At 27.6% G+C, this 19642-nt stretch overlaps 1 protein-coding gene across 6 annotated transcripts in view; it reads right to left on the bottom strand.

The window, feature by feature from the left end:
* Positions 1 to 18853, bottom strand: part of LOC105427039 (potassium channel subfamily T member 1) — a 95989-nt gene extending 77136 nt beyond the window's left edge. Inside the window, exons 1-2 of one of the 6 annotated variants that reach the window (XM_089083699.1) lie at positions 17325 to 18853; positions 15004 to 15830 (exon numbers count right to left, since the gene is read on the bottom strand). In XM_089083699.1, the coding sequence (XP_088939825.1) occupies positions 15004 to 15455 (452 nt within the window). In that variant the 5' untranslated portion in view covers positions 15456 to 15830; positions 17325 to 18853. Of the gene's footprint in view, positions 1 to 1203; positions 1973 to 15003 lie in introns of those variants that run through there. The other 5 variants (XM_089083700.1, XM_089083698.1, XM_089083701.1 and 2 more) reach the window with 5 other exon arrangements.
* Between the last annotated feature and the right edge of the window lie 789 nt (positions 18854 to 19642).

Here is a 19642-nt window from a genome sequence, read left to right as displayed (position 1 = left end):
AAAAAGAAAACAAGTATATATAGACGGATATATCGAACAAACAATAGGTAAAATCCAAAAAGAAAAATTATACTAATAACTATTATTGTATTATATATTGTATTATTATATTCTAACAAGTATTATACTAAATAATAAATGTTAAAAAAAATGTTTAATTGTGATAATGTAATCATAATGATATTTTGCGAGATTGCTGAAGTAACTTTATTAAAAATAAAAATTATAGATGAACTAAAATATATATTTAAACATAACATTAATAGTCAAATGTAGTTATATTATATTATTCAAATATTTTTAATTAATACAGTTTTATTAGATTGTGTTTAATTAATAATAAATTATCAGATTTTTTATTTCATTAATAAATATATTGCAGATATATATTGCAATATATTACAAATTTATTCTATTAACGTTTGCTATAAACAAAGAAATTATTGTAATTTTAATTTTCTAAATTTGATTCAAAATCGGACATTTGTATAAAACTACATAAATAAACAAATAAAAAATATTTTATAATACATGTAATGTTGCAACAATATTAATTATTGATATTGCGCAAATAAAAGTAAATTTCAAAATCATCTCTATGATAAGAGAGAAAAATATATGAAAATATCTTATTATTTTATGCATTCAATTCGCACGCGTTTCAAGATGGCGTCCACGTGCACGTGCAACAAATATGAATGAAATGTCTCATTATTTAATTGTCAAATCCGTTGATATCAATTTATAATCAAAATTAAATTGATTTTCTGAAAATCAATAAACGCGCCATTTTATCATCTAACTAAAACATAATTTCTTTCCAAGCGTGACGAGAATGAAATAAGGAAGCACGGAAAACGATCTTGAACTTTTCTACAGAATTTTCTCTACCGTTTTACCAGATTGAACTTTAATCTTCAATTGGAGTATATTAAAAAGAAATTAAATGTTTATGTATGATATCGTAAAGCTTTAAGTGTTGTTATAATAAAGAAAATACAGTATATATATATATATATATATATATATATATATATATATATATATACATCTAAAGAGACATTTTATCGCAAGCAATACACGAGCAATACGAAAATAATAAAGACAAGAATAAACTGCTCCATTGTCGGCAGAACAAATAAATAAATGATTACGGATAAATTTATAAGATAAAATGGCGCGAAAAGTTAAGAACAAATATACCTCGAAGTCGATTTTCCTCTTCAGAGGATCTTCGGTTAGTCATCGGAAGCACCCGATCGCAGGAATCGGGTGCCATAATTTCTCAAGATTTTGACAAATTAAGATGTAGTGATGAACGACATGAAAACAGGGCGGTAAATCATAACACCGAGGTAACTGACCCTGTCTTGTCTCTCGAAATATCGTCGTGCGCGTTTCTCTATCACGACCACGACCGCGCGATTGTCCGACAACTACTGAGAGAAGGCGAGCCCCAGAAAGATCGCTCACGTGCGCACCACCGCTTCCGGTACAACGGCGGCAGCAGCGGCGGCAGCGGCGACGGCGGCGGCGAAGAATCGCATACACCGCCGATCGTATGAGCTCGGGTGAGACCGACGATTGTCGATCGATGAAAGGTAAAGCGAATCAAAGGTGAAAATGATACACGAGGTCGGATACCGACGAAATTCGCGAAATGCAAGGGCTCGCATCTCAACCGTGCGGCGGTTCGGAGACGACTGGCATCCCGAGGGCTTCCGCGCCTCCTCCTGGTTGGTCGGTCGGTCGGCGGTCGCTTGGAAGGCTGACTAGTCACTCGACAACCCACCTTCTGGTTCTAGTTCTCTCTCTCACACCATCAGATGCAGACGCCCCAAAAACAATCACCCGTCATGATGAGATTCGTTCCTATCCGTTTTCCGTTTTCATCCCTTTCATCATCTTTCAGAAATCAATGGATTATCAATATCCCGCAATCTCACGATTTCATGTATTTTTTAAAAGTTATTAAATAATTTGATCTATTGTTGGGATATGCAATGTGCAATTTAAGTGGAAATTTGAAAGAAAGAAATACCATTATTTGTGAAAAAATAAAAGTATATATGCGCGACTGCAGTGGAGTAACCATAGTATTGATCAGACAATGGATTATCTAGAGATTTTTAGTTTCTAACAATAAATTATTCGATGAATTATTTTAATGGCATTTTTATGGGCATTATTATAAAACATATAAATAATATATACGAAATATTCTTATATTTGTTTATAATAACATTTTGGAAAAAAAATATGTCTATGGATACATAGATAATAATATCCGCGTTCTTTTTCTTACTGTACTTCTTACTGTACTATCTTTTTATTTTATTAAATTAGTGGTTACTCTTCAGACAGATTTTAATTTCAAACATTCCTTCTATAACTATTTTAATTTTAAATATTAGAAAAATTAATATTAAAAGGATCAAGCGAAAATCTATGCAAACATAATTGTTATATACATATAACTACAGTATATTAAACAACCTAAACTAATATGATATAATGAAGTCTTGATAATGTATTATATTACAGCAAAATGTATATTACGTCTAACAACCTAAATTCTAATTAAAATTAGAAAAACCGTTATTTTAATGTTTTTTTTTTCTTATTAAATTAGAATTTTTTTCCTTAAGGAAAAAAAATTTTAATTTAATAATATTAATAACTTTTTTATTCTACCATCTGTGATTAAATTTTCTATCCTACATGAATCTCTTTCGATCGATAAAGATTACAAACATTAATAAAATTAAATTTTTTTTGTAAGTTTGAAGAGAAGTGTATTTCGCCTACTTAAAGAAAAAATGTTTTGTTTATGTTTTATTTGCTTTAGAGAACTATTTATGATCCTAATAAGGTTTTCTCATATGCTGTCGTTTGTCGTGAAAGTATCACATGTCTTTTGTCGCGTTATTTATGTCCTTTGATGTACTCTGCGTTCTTTTAAGTATCGCATCATCTTCTTTTCACGCTCTTCTGTTTCTATGGCATTCCTCAAAGGATTTGTGAACTCATCTGCCTCGGATCTTTTAAAGACTATAAAGGTTTTAAAGAGAAATTTAAACTCATATATTGAGTTCACACATTATTTTCTTTTTCTTATATAAACTTTATTTCAACAAATTAGTATTGAATGTCATATATTTCAAATATTTACTAAAAATTATATTTTTGAGAAAAATATTTACTATTATTATATCAGAAAGTAAAAAAATATCAATATTTATATTTATATTTATTGTCCATTTATGGAAATTATTATAAAAGTTTGAAACTAGACAGAAAATTGGTTCGCGTAATCAATATGTATTTCATTTTTATTTATATTTTAGAATTTCTAATTCTATCTTTATTTGGTTACACTATGTATTAAATAAATACAGATCAGGATACTATTAATTTATTAACGGATTTACTCAAAATGTATAATAGCAGTTGACTATATATAGATAGATCAATAATTGTTATATACGAATCTCATGAGTAAGGCACGTTGCTAAATATTAACACTACACTTGGGATTATGGAACTGCCATTATCATGTCATTGATTCTTCTTATAAATATAAAAAACAATGAACATAAATATTATATTAGCTTTTGTTTTACAAACAAAAAATTTATCTTTTATTTCATTCAAATCTATGCAATACAAAACGCTCATTTTATTTTATTATCAGCTAACTTTTTAATATTTGTGATATTCTTAATAAAAACCTATAAAAGTGAAAATTAAAGTAATTTCTCTAAAATAATTATTCTATTATTTGGGAATTCTCTTTTATGCTTATGAAATATCTATGTAATATATTAATATAAATAGTCGACGTTTGCTAGTTTAATTAAAAGCTCATCACACTTAAAAAAATTGAAGATAGTATATCATTTTCATTTTAAGCTTCTCTTGTCTCTTGTAATATTTATTCTCCGGATAATAGCATCATTCTTTAAAGCGATTTGATTTGAAGAATAATTAATAAAATAGCTAAAACATATAGTGTACAGTAAATGTAAAATGTTAAAATATAATTTTTTTAATACAAATATTTAAAAAATTAATTATAATTTTCTTATTTTTCTATCATCTTTATTATCAATTCTAAGGAATAAAAATGAATAACTTTATCGATTTAGTAAAAATGAATAATGTGAATAATCAAATCAAATTTTATCGACATTTTTTAGATTTCATGTTTAATTCAAAAAATAATTTGTTTGATTGATGGTTATCTTCATTTCGTCTTCATTTCGTACAACGTCTTCATTTTCACGTCAGATTTTCACAATAAATAATATGTGATACGTATCGTGCAATATACAGCAAAAAATTACAACGAGATTGCAAGATTGCTTAGATTTCAGTCCGTTTTGCCAAGTCGATAAAGCTTAATAGTTAGAATCTATCAAAATATAAACATAAGCCTTCCAATCCTTTGTCCTTCTCAATTTCTTAAGCTCATATTACAGAAAAGTTCTATTTGTCTCTGATCCAAGTTAGTCCATCCCTTCTCCGCTTCATTTTTTTCTTTCCTTCTTTCTACAACCTTCAGAAGCTTTTTCTAACTTTATCCGTATCTCCAGGGTCTGAGATCTCACTGTTGACTCTTCGTTGTGAGCGATGATATTGTGCGATAAACCGAAGGTAACCATCAATCAAATTTTAAATATAAAGATAAATCGCAAAATAAAGACAAATGGGAAGAAAGCACGTTTCAAACGTTTCGTAAGAAAGCTCGATAGTTATGCAGGATTTTATTTAACTTGATACTGAGATACATCAAAAAAGATGATTTTGTAATGTGATAGAATGTTTATATATTTATGTCAAAAGCTATAATCCGAAAATCATATATTGCTCTTTGACCTTTTGATGGTATAACATACAACTTAATGAAATAATTTTTCTTACAGTTACATAAAATATATCAAAGAAAACATAGATATCGAAAAAACGCGATGCGCAGATAATGAGATTAATAAATCATTGATAATAATCAAGTTATTGCAAAAACAAGATTATTGTTATAGCATAAACAAGATTGTTTTTCTTTTAACAATGAGTGCAAAAAAATCTAAAAATTCTCGATTGATGTTTATGTTCAGAAAATCGATTAATGTGTATTGGCCGTGCAATTTAACTTTTAAAATTTAAAATATCGTTTGTATTAACGATAAATTGATGAGATAATTTCAGACTTTTCAACTACCTCATTATTTCCGTATAATTTGCTTTTTTTGTAAAAAAATTTAATAATATTTAAAAATGAACTAAACATGCGGTAATCAACAATTTATTTATTGAGTCAGTAATTAAATTGTTTAATATATGCAAATAAAAATTGTTTTGATCGACTTCTTAAAAAATAAATTGAATCTATTCTATCCTTCATCATTATGTCTTAGTTTGGCTATTAAACAATCAATATGTTTATACAGCTGAAGAAATTTCTATGGAAGAATTCTTTCTGCTTATTTATGAATACAACAATACCATGGCATATTAAACAGTAAATATTTGTCTTCAAATACATTTAGAGAATTAATACAGAGAAAAATATAATTTAAGTTATTATCTTTTAAAAGATAAATTCGCAAATAGTTATTATATGTTATTAATAACATCATTTTTTAAAATATATTTTATTTAATAATAAACTTTATCTAATTTATACACTAATTAATTGTCAAGAATTTTTTAAAAATAATTTTTTTTTTAAATGTAAACAATATTTATAATATTCATTATATAGACAATTAAAAATAAGATTGATAATAGAGGAAAAAAAATAATTAATAATTTCCATAATAATAGATAGGTAATAAATAAATTCATTTTCAAATTCAGTTATAGTTTATAGCTTGTCATAGTTTGTAATAATTTGTAGTTTATGTTCTCTCTTGTCTGATTTTCTTCATATTTTTTGACCAAAAATAGTACCTTTTGTATTTATGACAATAGATTATGGAAATTTTATTAAATTTGCCTTGCACTTTCTCATCTTTTACAATGATATTTCCTCATTCTATCAGCTATTGCATTGAGGCGCTAGGGTGTCATCAGCTTAAGACATAATTCAATAAACTGCACAATTTCTGCTTCAATATGTCGACTGGAAACTTCCATTTGCACTTTAATAGCGCAATAATAAAAGTGATTCTAAATCTACCCATTCCGTTGGGAATTGTTACATATAAAGATTGAAGCAGCCAATTACGATGAGACAATAGTATTCAAACAACGTTTACAAGTTCTGAAGTATAATATGAAAAGATTCTTGTACAAAATTTTCAAATATCATTATGGACAAGGCATAATCATTACTCAATATACTTTACTGTCTACTAATATGGCGTCACATCAAATTCTCGTTAGTAATATATCGCCACATTAGTACCTCGTTGACCTTCAGTTTTTCAATGTAGGATTTTAATTGAATTTTTAATGCGCGCACGCGCGCGCGTGCGTGTGTGTGTGTGTGTGTGTGTGTGTGTGTGTGTGTGTGTGTGTGTGTGTGTGTGTGTGTGTGTGTTCGATATATTTAATGTATATTATTTACTATAACAATAAGAAAATCAAATTTCTTTTTGCCTAGAATTAATATTTTATTAATTTTAATAAGTTATTGAAACACTCTACTTTGTTATATAATATAAAGAATGATATATAAAAATTTTTAAAATCGTCAAATATTTTTGTTAAAATTATTCTTAAAAATAAAATATTAATTTTCTAAAAGATAAACTATAAGAATAAAAATATTTAAAATTTTATCTAAATTAGATATTGGCTTTAGTAAAATAAAATTAGTATTTAATACCAATTAATAAAATCAATATATATATATATATATATCGTAACATTACATAAGAAAAGATAACAAATCAATACATCAGAAATAAAATTATAGAAGAAAAGTTTCTTAGTTTTTTTAATCTTAAGAGAAAACTTTCAATTTCTGCACATGTTAAGCTTGTCTTTTTTCTATTTTGATAAATAAACATTTGTTTATACATATTTCTTTCATAAAATATTAAATACTAACATAATATTTATTGATTTAAAAAATCAATAACTGTACTTTTATTCTAATATTATTAAAATAATTTATTATTAAATTGATTTATCAAAAATTTGAATTTTTAGAAAAAAATTTTTTAGAAATAGATTGCAAAATTAATCATAATTAATCGTAACTAAATAATTTATCATTTTAAAGTAAATATTATTCGTCATTTTATGTCAAATAATCCATGTAGCCATATATGATATAATTCAAAATTTCTACCATCTCTAAATTAAGAATAATCCTTTATTTATAAGTATTATGCTTGATCAATCAATCGAAAGCATCATAATTTTGAAAAATATAAAATAAAGTAGTTAATATGATATTAATACTGACTGCAAAATTCAATTGATGTATGTATTACTTCCTAAATACATAAAGCTGCCATAGATACTTTATGATATTCTAAATAGAAATTAGAAACTAATAACAAAATAATAACTTCGCTAAATATTCTATATAACTTTAGTGTTAGGAAATTTCGAAATATGAATAAAACGGTTGTTATTCGTTATTATAATGAATCAGTATTGCAATCAGTGATTTTAATAAAGTCATTTCAATAACTCCGAGAAAATTTAATGAGATCGTCGTACGGCACGGACATTTCATTAAATTCTTAGAACGGCGGAAATACAATTATAGCCAGTGCAATCCACACATTGTAGTACATTCAAGCAAGACATATTTCCATTATACGAATACAAAGTATGTTTTATTTTGTTTCTTATCTTATATCTTATCTTAACAATCGGTTAAGAATAAAATCTGATTTAATAATATTTAAAATATAATAAAGGATTCGAAGAGCATCGAATTGCTCATTACTTTAATAAAATTGAAAGAAAACTGATATATCAATCTGCGAAATAACTTTATTTCAATAACTTTATTTCATTCTTCTTTTTCTAGAATTATAAAGAACATTGTAATTCAGAAAAAAGTTTCATATTTTTTTATTCAAATAAGAAAAAAAGCTTTAATAAATGTATTTATGAATTAATAAGTTTTTACTATATATAAATTTTAAAAACTTTATATATATATATATTTACATAAAATTTCATAAATTTATTAATTCATCATTTTAATAAAAAATAAAATTCTTAACGATTAACAGATTACATATAATAGTAAAATATATTGTTATACAAAATTATTTTGCTTTATGCAAAACTTTTCCTTACTTTCCTTAAAGTACAATTAATTTCTATTGAATTATTAAACATCGCTAATTGTGTTCAATAAATATATGTATAAATAGCACATTAATAATTTAAATTTTAGATTTATTTAATTGAGTAATCAGTTTAGTTCTGTCTTTTGTTTGAAAATTATTATGTATAAATTAAATAAACTTGGCAATCTTAAGATATCTTAAAATCATACTGTTTAGTTTTGACGCAACACTCAAATGTAATGTGAATTTCCTCGAAAGCTCATTGATTTTTCTCATATAGTCGATAACATAGAAAAGAAAGCTCAGATATGGTGTGGACCTGTATCATATGGAAAAAAGCTCAATAGATACCTACTTTATCAACAGATGCAAGCTTAGGATACTCGATTATAAATGTCAAAACTTTGCTATAATAATTCACACACTTTCAGTCGATAATAAACAACAATTTATCATCGTATGAAACTATTATTATAATCTTATACAATGTGTATCGATTAGTCTAAATTATAAAATATTTTTTTTCAAAAAATTGTTACTTTAAAAAAGATATAATATAAATAATACAAATAATAATATACAAAATGCATTGCTTTTGAATGAAAGGTATTTATCAATAAATATTTACAATAATTGATATTTATTTCTAAAAAGATAATATAAAAATATATTGAAGATATTATAAATTTAATTAATATAATAGAACATGGTTTTTTATTATTTTAAAATTTGACTTTTATAAGATGCAAAGTATCAATAATATACAAATAATATGATAAAAATAGTCCTTTTTCGTGAAATTATTTTTCCTATAATCTTTGTATATTTAATATGATATGTCTTATACAATATTAGATACGATACGATTGTAGCTTTATGTGGAGCAAATCATATAAGAAGGTGATACGCTCAATTTATATGGTTCATCATCTGCGGCATAATCGACAAGGCACCTAATCGAGGTACTTCGCGTAAATAATGTTATTAAGCAAAGCTTCAGATTTAGAAATGATGTAGGGGAAATCGCATTACTCGACAGACTGAACACAGTACACAACGGGGAAGAGGATCAACGAACCAGTTGAACACATCGATAATGGCTATTAACATTGTCTTTCCATATTAAATTGAAAACAATTCAAAATATCTATTTAAAATAAACGATGTATATTATAAAAAAAATTTAATTCTATCACATTTAATTCTATTTTTCTTTAATTGATATATTTAAGTTCAAAGTTAAACTATGTGCAATGTTGTAAAATTTTAATATTGTTAAATTTTTGGGTGTTATTAACATTTTTATATTTTTAAAAAGATTACTTCAAAGTTAAATATTTAATGATAAACACATTCTATTAAGAAGTTGTATATTTTAAATTATTTTCTCTAGAAAAATAACAATCTTTTTAGAAATAAAATGAATTGATTGCAGAGCCATTTTTATAAATCAAAATTAATAAACATTCTTTCTTCGATTATATTTTTGTCTACTTAAATGTCATGTTCTTTCCGCACTAAATAGCATTGAGTGACGTAACATTATATCTTTAATGTTTGTTACGTTACTGGACTACTATGAAAAGATAACGAAAAAGAATACGAATGCATTTGAATGTGAATATTTCAAGAAGTCGCATTTGATCCTTCAAAAATCTGTGCCAAAACTTGACAATTCGAGATAACGATGTCAAGCAAGATGACAATAGAGAAGAAATGAACCCTGACATTTCCGTTATAAGAATAGCATTAAATTGGAGAATTCTCATAAGAATATATGCAAGTTTGCTCCTGAATTTCTACTTTTAATATAAGATAATTTTTATTCTGCACCAAACAAGATTTGTTAAAACTTACTTTGTTAAAATATATAAATGTACATATCATATATTATCTGAAAAATTTATAAGAAGAGTAGCGTATCTCAAAAATCATTAATTTTGAGATATTAGTTAAAGTTAACTCTAAAATTAAATCTTATTTTTATAATAAGCCTTTTTCATAAAAAGTCTTTTTTATTTTTATAATAAACCTCTTTTTTATGATAAGTCTCATAATAAACTTCTTTTTCATAATCTTGTAATAAGAAATTTTTCAAATTAATTTCCTGGAAAATTGCAAGCTTTTTTGAATTGTGTCACTTTCCTTATAAACAGATGATATATATTGGTTTACAAGAAAAGCGAAACAAAAAAGTTTATATATATATATATATATATATATATATATATATATACATATACACACGCGCGCGCGCGCGCGTATGTGTGTGTGTGTGTGTGTGTGTGTGTGTGTGTGTGTGTGTGTGTGTGTGTGTGTGTGTGTGTGTGTGTGTGTGTGTGTGTGTGTGTGTGTGTATTTTAGATAAATAGATATGTTGTGTATTTGCATGTATATTTAATGAATATCTTATTATTTAAACTTTTAGATGTAATTTTTTCTTAGAAAAAATGCAATTTGAGCAAATCTAATTACTTATCAAAGTCGATATATGTTACAAGGTAACAATATTTAAAAAAACTTGCCGATCATTTTAAAATTCTTTTTATAACAATATAAATGATCCATGAATATCTCTTTCTGCTAGTTCTAACAGATATTTTAAATAAATTTTTCGTGGAACTTAATATTTCTATATCAAGCTTTCATTTTCATTATTTCTTTTGTTAATATCAAATAAAAAATATATATTTTTATTTGATAAAATTTGTTCTATAACTTATTTATTTTCATTTAAAATCATTTTTAAGCAAATTTAAATATTATATTAACAAAAAAATTAATATAGAAATTTCTCGATATATTTTTATATAAATATAAATTTTATATAAACTTTTAACGCGCGAAGAAGTAAAATACAGAAAAACGGCGTAGCGAAAAAATATGTCATAAAATAAATTTCTTTGCACCAAAAAAAATTATTTTCTACAATTATTAATCTATATAATTTTATATATATACTACATAATATAAAGAACTTCATGAATGTGTAAAGAATGTGTAAAGAATTTAGTTTTCATTAAACATTTAATATTTTCCATTAGCTAATTGGCTACTTAGATTCTCTATGTAAAAGGAATTAAGATGCAATATTAATTTTAGAACAAGAACATTTTGAAAATAATATAAATTGAAAATAATATAAATCAAGACGTACTCGTTTCTTTTGTAATAATCTAATTGCAAAGAATATATAATTAATATTTATTTCTTGTCATAATAAATTCTTAAATATATTCCTAAATACCTAAATTCTTCTGTTAATGATAAATATCTTAAAATTTATCAATATTTTATAAAAAGTAAAATTATATTCTGATTACATTAAATAAATTAAGATTTATTGACAAGTATGAATTAGTTGCATAATATGAAAAATTTGCTTAATTTTAATTTTTTTATGATTTATCTTTTATGAAATGTTTGGTAAATAATTGAAACCTAATTCTTGACAATGCATATTACTTATTTAATTACTATTTCTTATATAATTATTTAAACATAATAACAAGCAATTTTATTTCAGTAACAAATTTTTTAAATTTGTTACTGAATTTTAAATTTATTTGTAGTTTATGTCTAATAAAAAACAAGCTATTTGCTTTATATAGTTTCTATACTTATATTGAGCAGTCTATACAACATAAGTGTTTACTCAATGATGTATTGTGAACATACTTGCTGAATATATTTTAATAGTAGTCTGTTGATTTAGAGAATTCAGTCAGAATGAATATAATTCACTTTATGCTTAGCTACTATAATCGCTACTAATATCTAATAATGATGACATCGCTCCAATTACTTACCTATAATGAAGAATGAAGTGGCAAGATTATATGTCAGCACTTACCTGAAACAAGAAAATTAAAATATTATGAATAGATTATTTAATGCAATGAATAAATAATAACGTATTAAATTAAACAATAACGTAAAACATTAAATTAACGTTAAATTAAAAAATTTATTAATTAGTTTTCTCTTCATAAAATTTTTTTAATTTTAATAATAAAATACTCGACAATAAGAATATTAATTGCTAAATATATTAAAATATCATGCTTTTATCTTACAAAAATTCTTACAAAAATTAGTTATAGTTTTAATTGATTATCAATTTTATTGAATTAGTTATAGTTTTAATTGATTATCAATTTTATTGAATTAGTTATAGTTTTAATTGATTATCAATTTTATTGATTATTATAATTGTATCTGTACAAAAATGTTTTCAACAAATAACAGATTCAAAATAATAATAATAATGATTTTCTTTTAAAATTAAAATTAAAAGATTTAGGATTATATGCAGAATAAATATTTTAATCCCTTCTCTCTCTCTCTCTCTCTCTCTCTCTCTCTCTCTCTCTCTCTCTCTCTCTCTCTCTCTCTCTCTCTCTCTGAAACAATATTATTGTTATGCAAAATTGTTTGCATTAATATAATAGTACTTATAATATAATAGTAATTTTGTGTATATATTTATATTATGTAAATTAAACAATATTTTTATTAAATTAATTAAGGTTGTCTCCAATTTATTTTCGTAATTACTTTGTGCAAATACATTGATTCTTTTAATCTAGAAATTAATGTAAGTTATAAGTGAATTAAGCTATAAATGATGACAGTAAGAAAAAGATGACAAGAACAGAGATGACTACTAAATGAGAATATCTAGATATTTGAGAAGAATCTCGTTTTAATCTAACAATAAAAGCACTAAAGTTTTCTATTAAAAACATTAAAGAACTTTGTCGTTGTTTGAAAACGCAACGTAATGATCTCTTCACGGTCAAAAAAAAATATAAAATCTTTTCTCATTCCCACGCGTTCCTAGAATGTTTTTAGAACATCTATTGAGTGGTCTTAAAGTTTCTATTAAAAATAGACGATATTCTATCTAACGGATCAACATCAATGTCAGAACAAAAATTAACTTTTTTTTAATATCTGATAAGTCTGATTTATGAACAATATAAAATCATTTCAAATTACTTCAATTTTGTCGCATGAATAAAATTATTCTTACAAAATTATAAACAATATAACTGTATAGTTACTATAGTTAGAACAAAAATATAAGCGTAAATGGCCGCACATTTGTTTTAATAATAACAATAATAACAATAATAAAATTGCAAATGTTATATTAATAAAAATTTCTACGAAATCTATATTTTCATGAGGTACAAGAATACATATTACATAAATAAATATAATATTTAAATAAAATAGTAAAAATTGTCATCATATATTTTATTTAAGAGAATTTGTAAAAACTTTATGAGAAATACAGGAAATAGAAACAACGCGTATTTCAAATATAGAAAGATCCCTTTGTCCCTATTTCAGAATAAAAGTTTTCTTCCATTTCAGTCCCTTCGGAAACCATTAAACATTATCTCATTCTAATATGACTTGAACAAAAGATTTATATTATGGTATCATTTTTCATAATTTTCTTATTGCTAAAAAATTACACAAACATCAATGTATGCAATAAAATATATTTTGAAAAATATCGTTATATTATTGTATATATATATGTATGTATATATGTGTTAATAGTCTAGTCACGTTTATATTTTTTGTACAAATTTTACAAGTTCCACAATTTATCAACTGTCTACGAAATTTTATATAGTCATACGATATTACGTTAAATTTATATATCGTATGACACATAAAATGCATTCGTGGTTTTATTGCCTAACATGGTACAACAATCACTATTGGTTTTCGATGAAATGACCATACGTGCATATTGTCGATAACGATGATCGATAATCGAAAGCTTGTTCTTTGTCGCTTACGATGCACTCACGAGACAAAGCAGCTCGGCGCTTGCTCAATGAAAAAAAACTGATAATGATATTATTAACCACTTCCATAACACTTTTAACATTTTTATTTAAAAACATAGTCAAGCCCATTCATCCATTTTATCAAAACTTATAGATATTAATAAGGTCACATTTTTTTCATTAAAAAGAAGTGCCAAAATAATAAAATTTCTTCAAGAAAAGACCTTAAATACATAATAATAGACAGAATACAACAAAAATTGTTATAATAAATATAATTTTACAATTTGTAAATCATGAACAGTAATTTTGCAAAATATGTATAATATTATGTAATAATGAATATAATAAATATTTTCATTTAAATTAAACATAAAGTTCAAACATAATAATAATAAAAGAAAGGAAGAAGATAATAAAAGAAAGAAGCATAAAATAAAAGTATTGTCTAGGATAATAGAATTTTGTATGTATACATAAGACGACAAAATAAGCGATTTAAATGAGCAAAATAAATATTATACATATTATGCATTTAATGTTTAATGTTTAATATTTAATGTTTACATGTAAGACAACAATCTCTTGAAGTGTCATGTATATGTGATTGATGGTAAATAAATCCAATTTTTGGTAATATAAAAATGCTGTTATTCACATTATATTTATCATTATTTAGACATTTTATTCCAAAAAAGTAAGAAAGAAATGTAAAATGTAAAAAATATAATTGCCATAAAGCCATATCTGTAAAAATTTAACTACTACTACTACTAGATTTCCATACAAAATTATGCTGAGCTATTAAGACAAATTATCGACTAACTAACAAAATATAAATATATCCCCAGAGTGATGATGTAGAATGAAGGGCGTGACAGCGAGAACCAGAACTATCAACAAGCAAGAACTCCAGCTAAAGACTAACGAACCTTTCATCCAATCTGAAGGACGACCTGGACAGGTCGCTCCATGCACTCATGCTCCGGCTACGTCTCCTGCAAGACTGCTGCGGTGCCAGCAGCCTACAACTGCTCCTTCGCCTAGTGGACGCCAGATTCTCTGCTTGAAAATAAACCCTGGGCGCCTTTTGCTGAGACGCATTCGGTGGTGTCGAAGTCGGCGTGACCGCTGCAGAAGTCTGAAGTTCCGGCAAGGCCTCGTAGTCCCATGCTCTGGCGCCCATATCGAGCAGGGGTACCGACGAGGCTGCGCTGGAACCCGCACGAAGCGGATCCCGAGGCTTACGGTGATGAAACAGGGCGAGGATCTTACAGCACGCCGGCTCGTTTTCCCCTCCCCTCTTCTTTTCGTTTACTGCCGGCAGCTTCACTTTGAAGCGATCACGAAACGTGTAAGATTTACCGGCGACGTCCGGCCACATCGTTCTTTCTGCGACCGCATCGCTAATGTATTTTCTCCGATCACTCAACAAAACGATTATAATTACGCAAACAGGCGCTATGAATAAATCCAAAGGAATATTTAATTGCTTGATAACGAAGAGGAAAATTTGACGAACACTGAACGCACATCTTGAGAATATAATACTCGTAGCGCGTGCAATAACAATCAACTGATCGTATAAGATTTGTAAAGATTTAGGATTTGTCCATCCTTTTTATAATCATTACTTTGTTTTGCAAAATTATAATGTAAATGCTTATATTTTATAGCATTTCTGTCCTCACATCCAAAATAATTCATTAATTTTATATAAGTCTGATTTCACTTATTGTATATCTTGTACGTATTGTTCCTTTAATTAGAATCAAAATCATGATTAAAGAAAAGTCACTGTCAATAAAGATTCAAAATTGCGCTAAAAATTGCACAATAAATTTGCAAAGTTCTGTTTCCAGTTTTTATGGAAGTTTCAAAGATTACGCTCTTCAACGAGAACATCATGCTTACATAATATGACACTATAAAATGTATATTTAAAATTGTTTTATGTTCTATTTGTAGATTATATTCTAGCCAAGAAGTATTGTCTTGCTTATGAAAAAAAAAAGCTAGAAACACACGATCGAGGCAAAAGTAAATCGACGAAAGAACAGTAAAAGTAATCTTATAAGACTCATTCGTGCATAATGAACAGAACTTTCAGGTGATTTGAATAATTGTGATCTTGTGTTTGATCTATCGATAAATTTGCATCAAAAGGAGTTTGTAAGTTCTGGCTCTTCGAGTGTGAAAAAAAACATCTGTTTTTCAATTGCTGTCTTCTCTCAAAATAAGATAGAAGACAATACTTGCAGATGTGGTAACTTTGCGAGGTAATATCATGTAACTAAAATATTTCCTATTTATTGTTATTATGTTATTATGTACGAGTCATCACTTCTATTTTAATTAATGTTCATAAAAATTAACAGTTACTTTTTAAAAGCAGTTTCTCAAAATTTTAAGTTTCAACGAGTTTAACAAAATTCACATAATTAACATTTCGATATAACAGATATAAACTATCGACGATATTTATTTATTTTTTTTTGTTAATAATTACAAAGATAATGACTTGTGCTGGCTATTCTTGATCATCAAAAGTCTCAAAAAAAATAGTCGAGATAATAATGATGATCAAGCGTAAAAAGAGCAACATTCTAAAATCTCTTTCTATTTTTGCTCAGCTGCTATCGAGCTTTGATTGACAAAAAGAAGTTTCGTGAAGATCGCTTTTTGCATCACTATTTTTGGCACTAAATAACATTCACGTTGAATAATCATCGCAAGATAACAATGACGATTAATTGCAAATAACAATGGAAGCGTGAAGCATTAACGCATCTTGCGCAACAGAAAAGTGTTCAATAGTAATCTTAAAATCCTTTTGTATTGATTCGCATTTCATTCGCGGATATCTCACGAAAATGATAAAATGCACTTATATTAAAGTACTTTGTAAGAGATGAGTCTTTTTAAGTGAAGATTAAAAGACAGAGTTTTCTGGTACTCCACGAAATTATCTTTGATCAAGGTAGGGCAACGTTTATCTCAAACTTATACTACTTTACGTATATTTTATGTATTATAAATTTCTTTCTGAATTATTAACGATTTTAATCAAATACGCAACAGAACCTCAGAAAAATATTGTAGTACCAAAATGATATAATACACCGCTCATTTCTTTTGAACAATTATTACTTTTTTTCTTTTGAGCAAAAAATACATATTTTATATAACAAATCTCGCTAGATTCATCTAAAAGATGATAAAGTAATTTTTAGTTAGTGAATCCTCAACACACTTTGATTGATTGCAACTACTGTCGACGTGACAGTAGCGATCACAAAAGCATCTCGAGACACCTCGTTTCCGTCTGACCTGAATGACGTCACATGATGACCGAAGGTCACGGTCAACAAATAAAAGGACTACACAAATACGCTTCTTTGTGAGATTTGGAAAATCAACTATATCTCGATAAGATTATGTCAGCTTTATCTTTCTTAAAATCTTACTTAACATATTTCTATCAAATCACTTTGTTATTTGTCTCAAGTTTAAATTGTGTTTGTTTAATTATTTTCGTTTTCAGTTAATTTAGTGCTTCAGATTTCATTGATTTATAACTTCAGTCTCTTAAATATTTTACCAAATAACAATCATATTTCACATGTACGAGAATATTCACTTTTCCGTTTTTAGAATTTCAGAGTTTAACAACGGCACATGTGGATGTTTTAAATTCTTGTCTAGATCTTCCAGTCAAGATTTTTTAATTATATAGAAACAAGATGTGTTTCTTCGTGTCGTGACATAAATCCAGTCCAAAGTATAATAAAACCACTTGTTTTCTTGAGAATCCGTTTTATATCAATGATGGAAGAGCGATAAGAGAACTTTCAGTTATTAAAGTTTCTTGGCTTTTTCATAACATTTCCTCACATTTTGGAAACATGTCTCAAAATTCACATATATCAGACTAATTTTCAATTACTTAAAAATTCTTTTTCATACACCAATTGAGTTTCTATCGGTAGATATGGAAACATTGCAATTCTTCATGTATCAAAGTTCCAATTCTTCAGAATGTGTCATGAATGATAAGGATATCAAAACTTCAAATCCTTGTTTAGATACCAATAAGTCGTAACACTCTCGCCGCAGGTGGAGCGTCTTCACGAGGATATCGTTCCACTGTCGCTTCTAGAAGTAGATAAAGGAAGATCGTTATCCACTTCGTCATCCTCCGACTCGCTACACTCAGGAACAGGTGCCTGCATTGTTAGAATTTGCTCCGTGTGAGCAAGATGTGACGATACGTAGAACGCTTTGTGATTTAAGAACGAGATTTTTAAAAAAAGATATAACGTTTCTCTGATGTTGCGGCTGCACGCACTCGCGATATCTCTCAATCGACGTTGTTGGTTGTCCAACCTACAGTCGTCACAGATGTGGGATCTAACGGGTGTCGTGCTGGAGTACAACGACGAAATGCCGCATCGTCCTTGACATTCGACGATGGTGTCACGATACTGGTGTCACGATACAAACAAGATATGGCTTGATTAAATCCTGAAAGAAATCTCGAACAGCTTCGAGAACAATCGTGCGTGATTCTGATGTCACTTCCTCGTACACATTATGTCACAAACTAGAACAATAACAGAAATCGAACACCCTCATAAAGTGCGGAATGGCGGAAAGCGAACAGCCGAACGGTATATTATCTAAACGCTAGTAGCTTTTTCGCGGCGTGAAAGAGGAGACTAACTCATAGCTCACTATCCCGTACTGCGGTAGCGGTTTTCTCTCGCGCGCCACCCCCTTGTGCCTCGCCAACCTTCCAACCCCTATGCTCCTTTTCTCTCTCTCTCTCTCTCTCTCTCTCTCTCTCTCTCTCTCTCTCTCTCTCTCTCTCTCTCTCTCTCTCTCTCTCTCTCTCTCTCTCTCTCTCTCTCTCTCTCTCTCTCTCTCTCTCTCTCTCTCTCTCTCTCTCTCTCTCTCTCTCTCTCTCTCGCTCTCTCTCTCTAGCTCTCTCTCTCTAGCTAGCACCATCAAGCGCGCTGTCGTACTTCGTCCCTCTCTCTCTCTCTCTCTTTCATCCTCTCTCTCTCTTCCTATCATCGCGCAGGATGTAATCGTCGTTCATCTCACTCGCTCCTATGAACGTTGTCCTCTTCCGTCTCTTCACCGTTCGTCGACGTCGTGAAAGGGCGCGCATACACGCACATGGCGCCGCCGTTGTCAAGGCGACTGCGCCACTTTTTGGAATAGGTTGGAGATCTACTCTGCCTCTCATCGTCTTGGCAGTCCGAGCTTCGTCGTGGACTTCTCGTGTCTCATGAATGACAAATGATTATGAAATATCGAGGTAAATGGTGATGGCACGTGCGACTCATTCATCTCCGACGGTGCTTATGTGTATGCTTTTAAGTTTCCTTGACATCTCTCGAAGATCTCTTGAAGAGAATGATGTCAAATTATTCCTGATATTGTAAATAATTTGCAAATTTCTTGCCAAGAAAAAGTAAATATTTTTATAAATCTACGATCTGCAATGAATGTCTTCAAGACTAAAAAAATAGTACAGTATTGAAAGTGAAAAATATCATAAATATA

This window comes from Pogonomyrmex barbatus, unplaced genomic scaffold (assembly GCF_055798465.1).
Source record: "Pogonomyrmex barbatus isolate J1 unplaced genomic scaffold, ASM5579846v1 scaffold8, whole genome shotgun sequence".
NCBI classification, from domain to species: domain Eukaryota; kingdom Metazoa; phylum Arthropoda; class Insecta; order Hymenoptera; family Formicidae; genus Pogonomyrmex; species Pogonomyrmex barbatus.
Note: the sequence above shows the minus strand (reverse complement) of the source record. Positions and strands in the feature narration are given on the sequence as shown.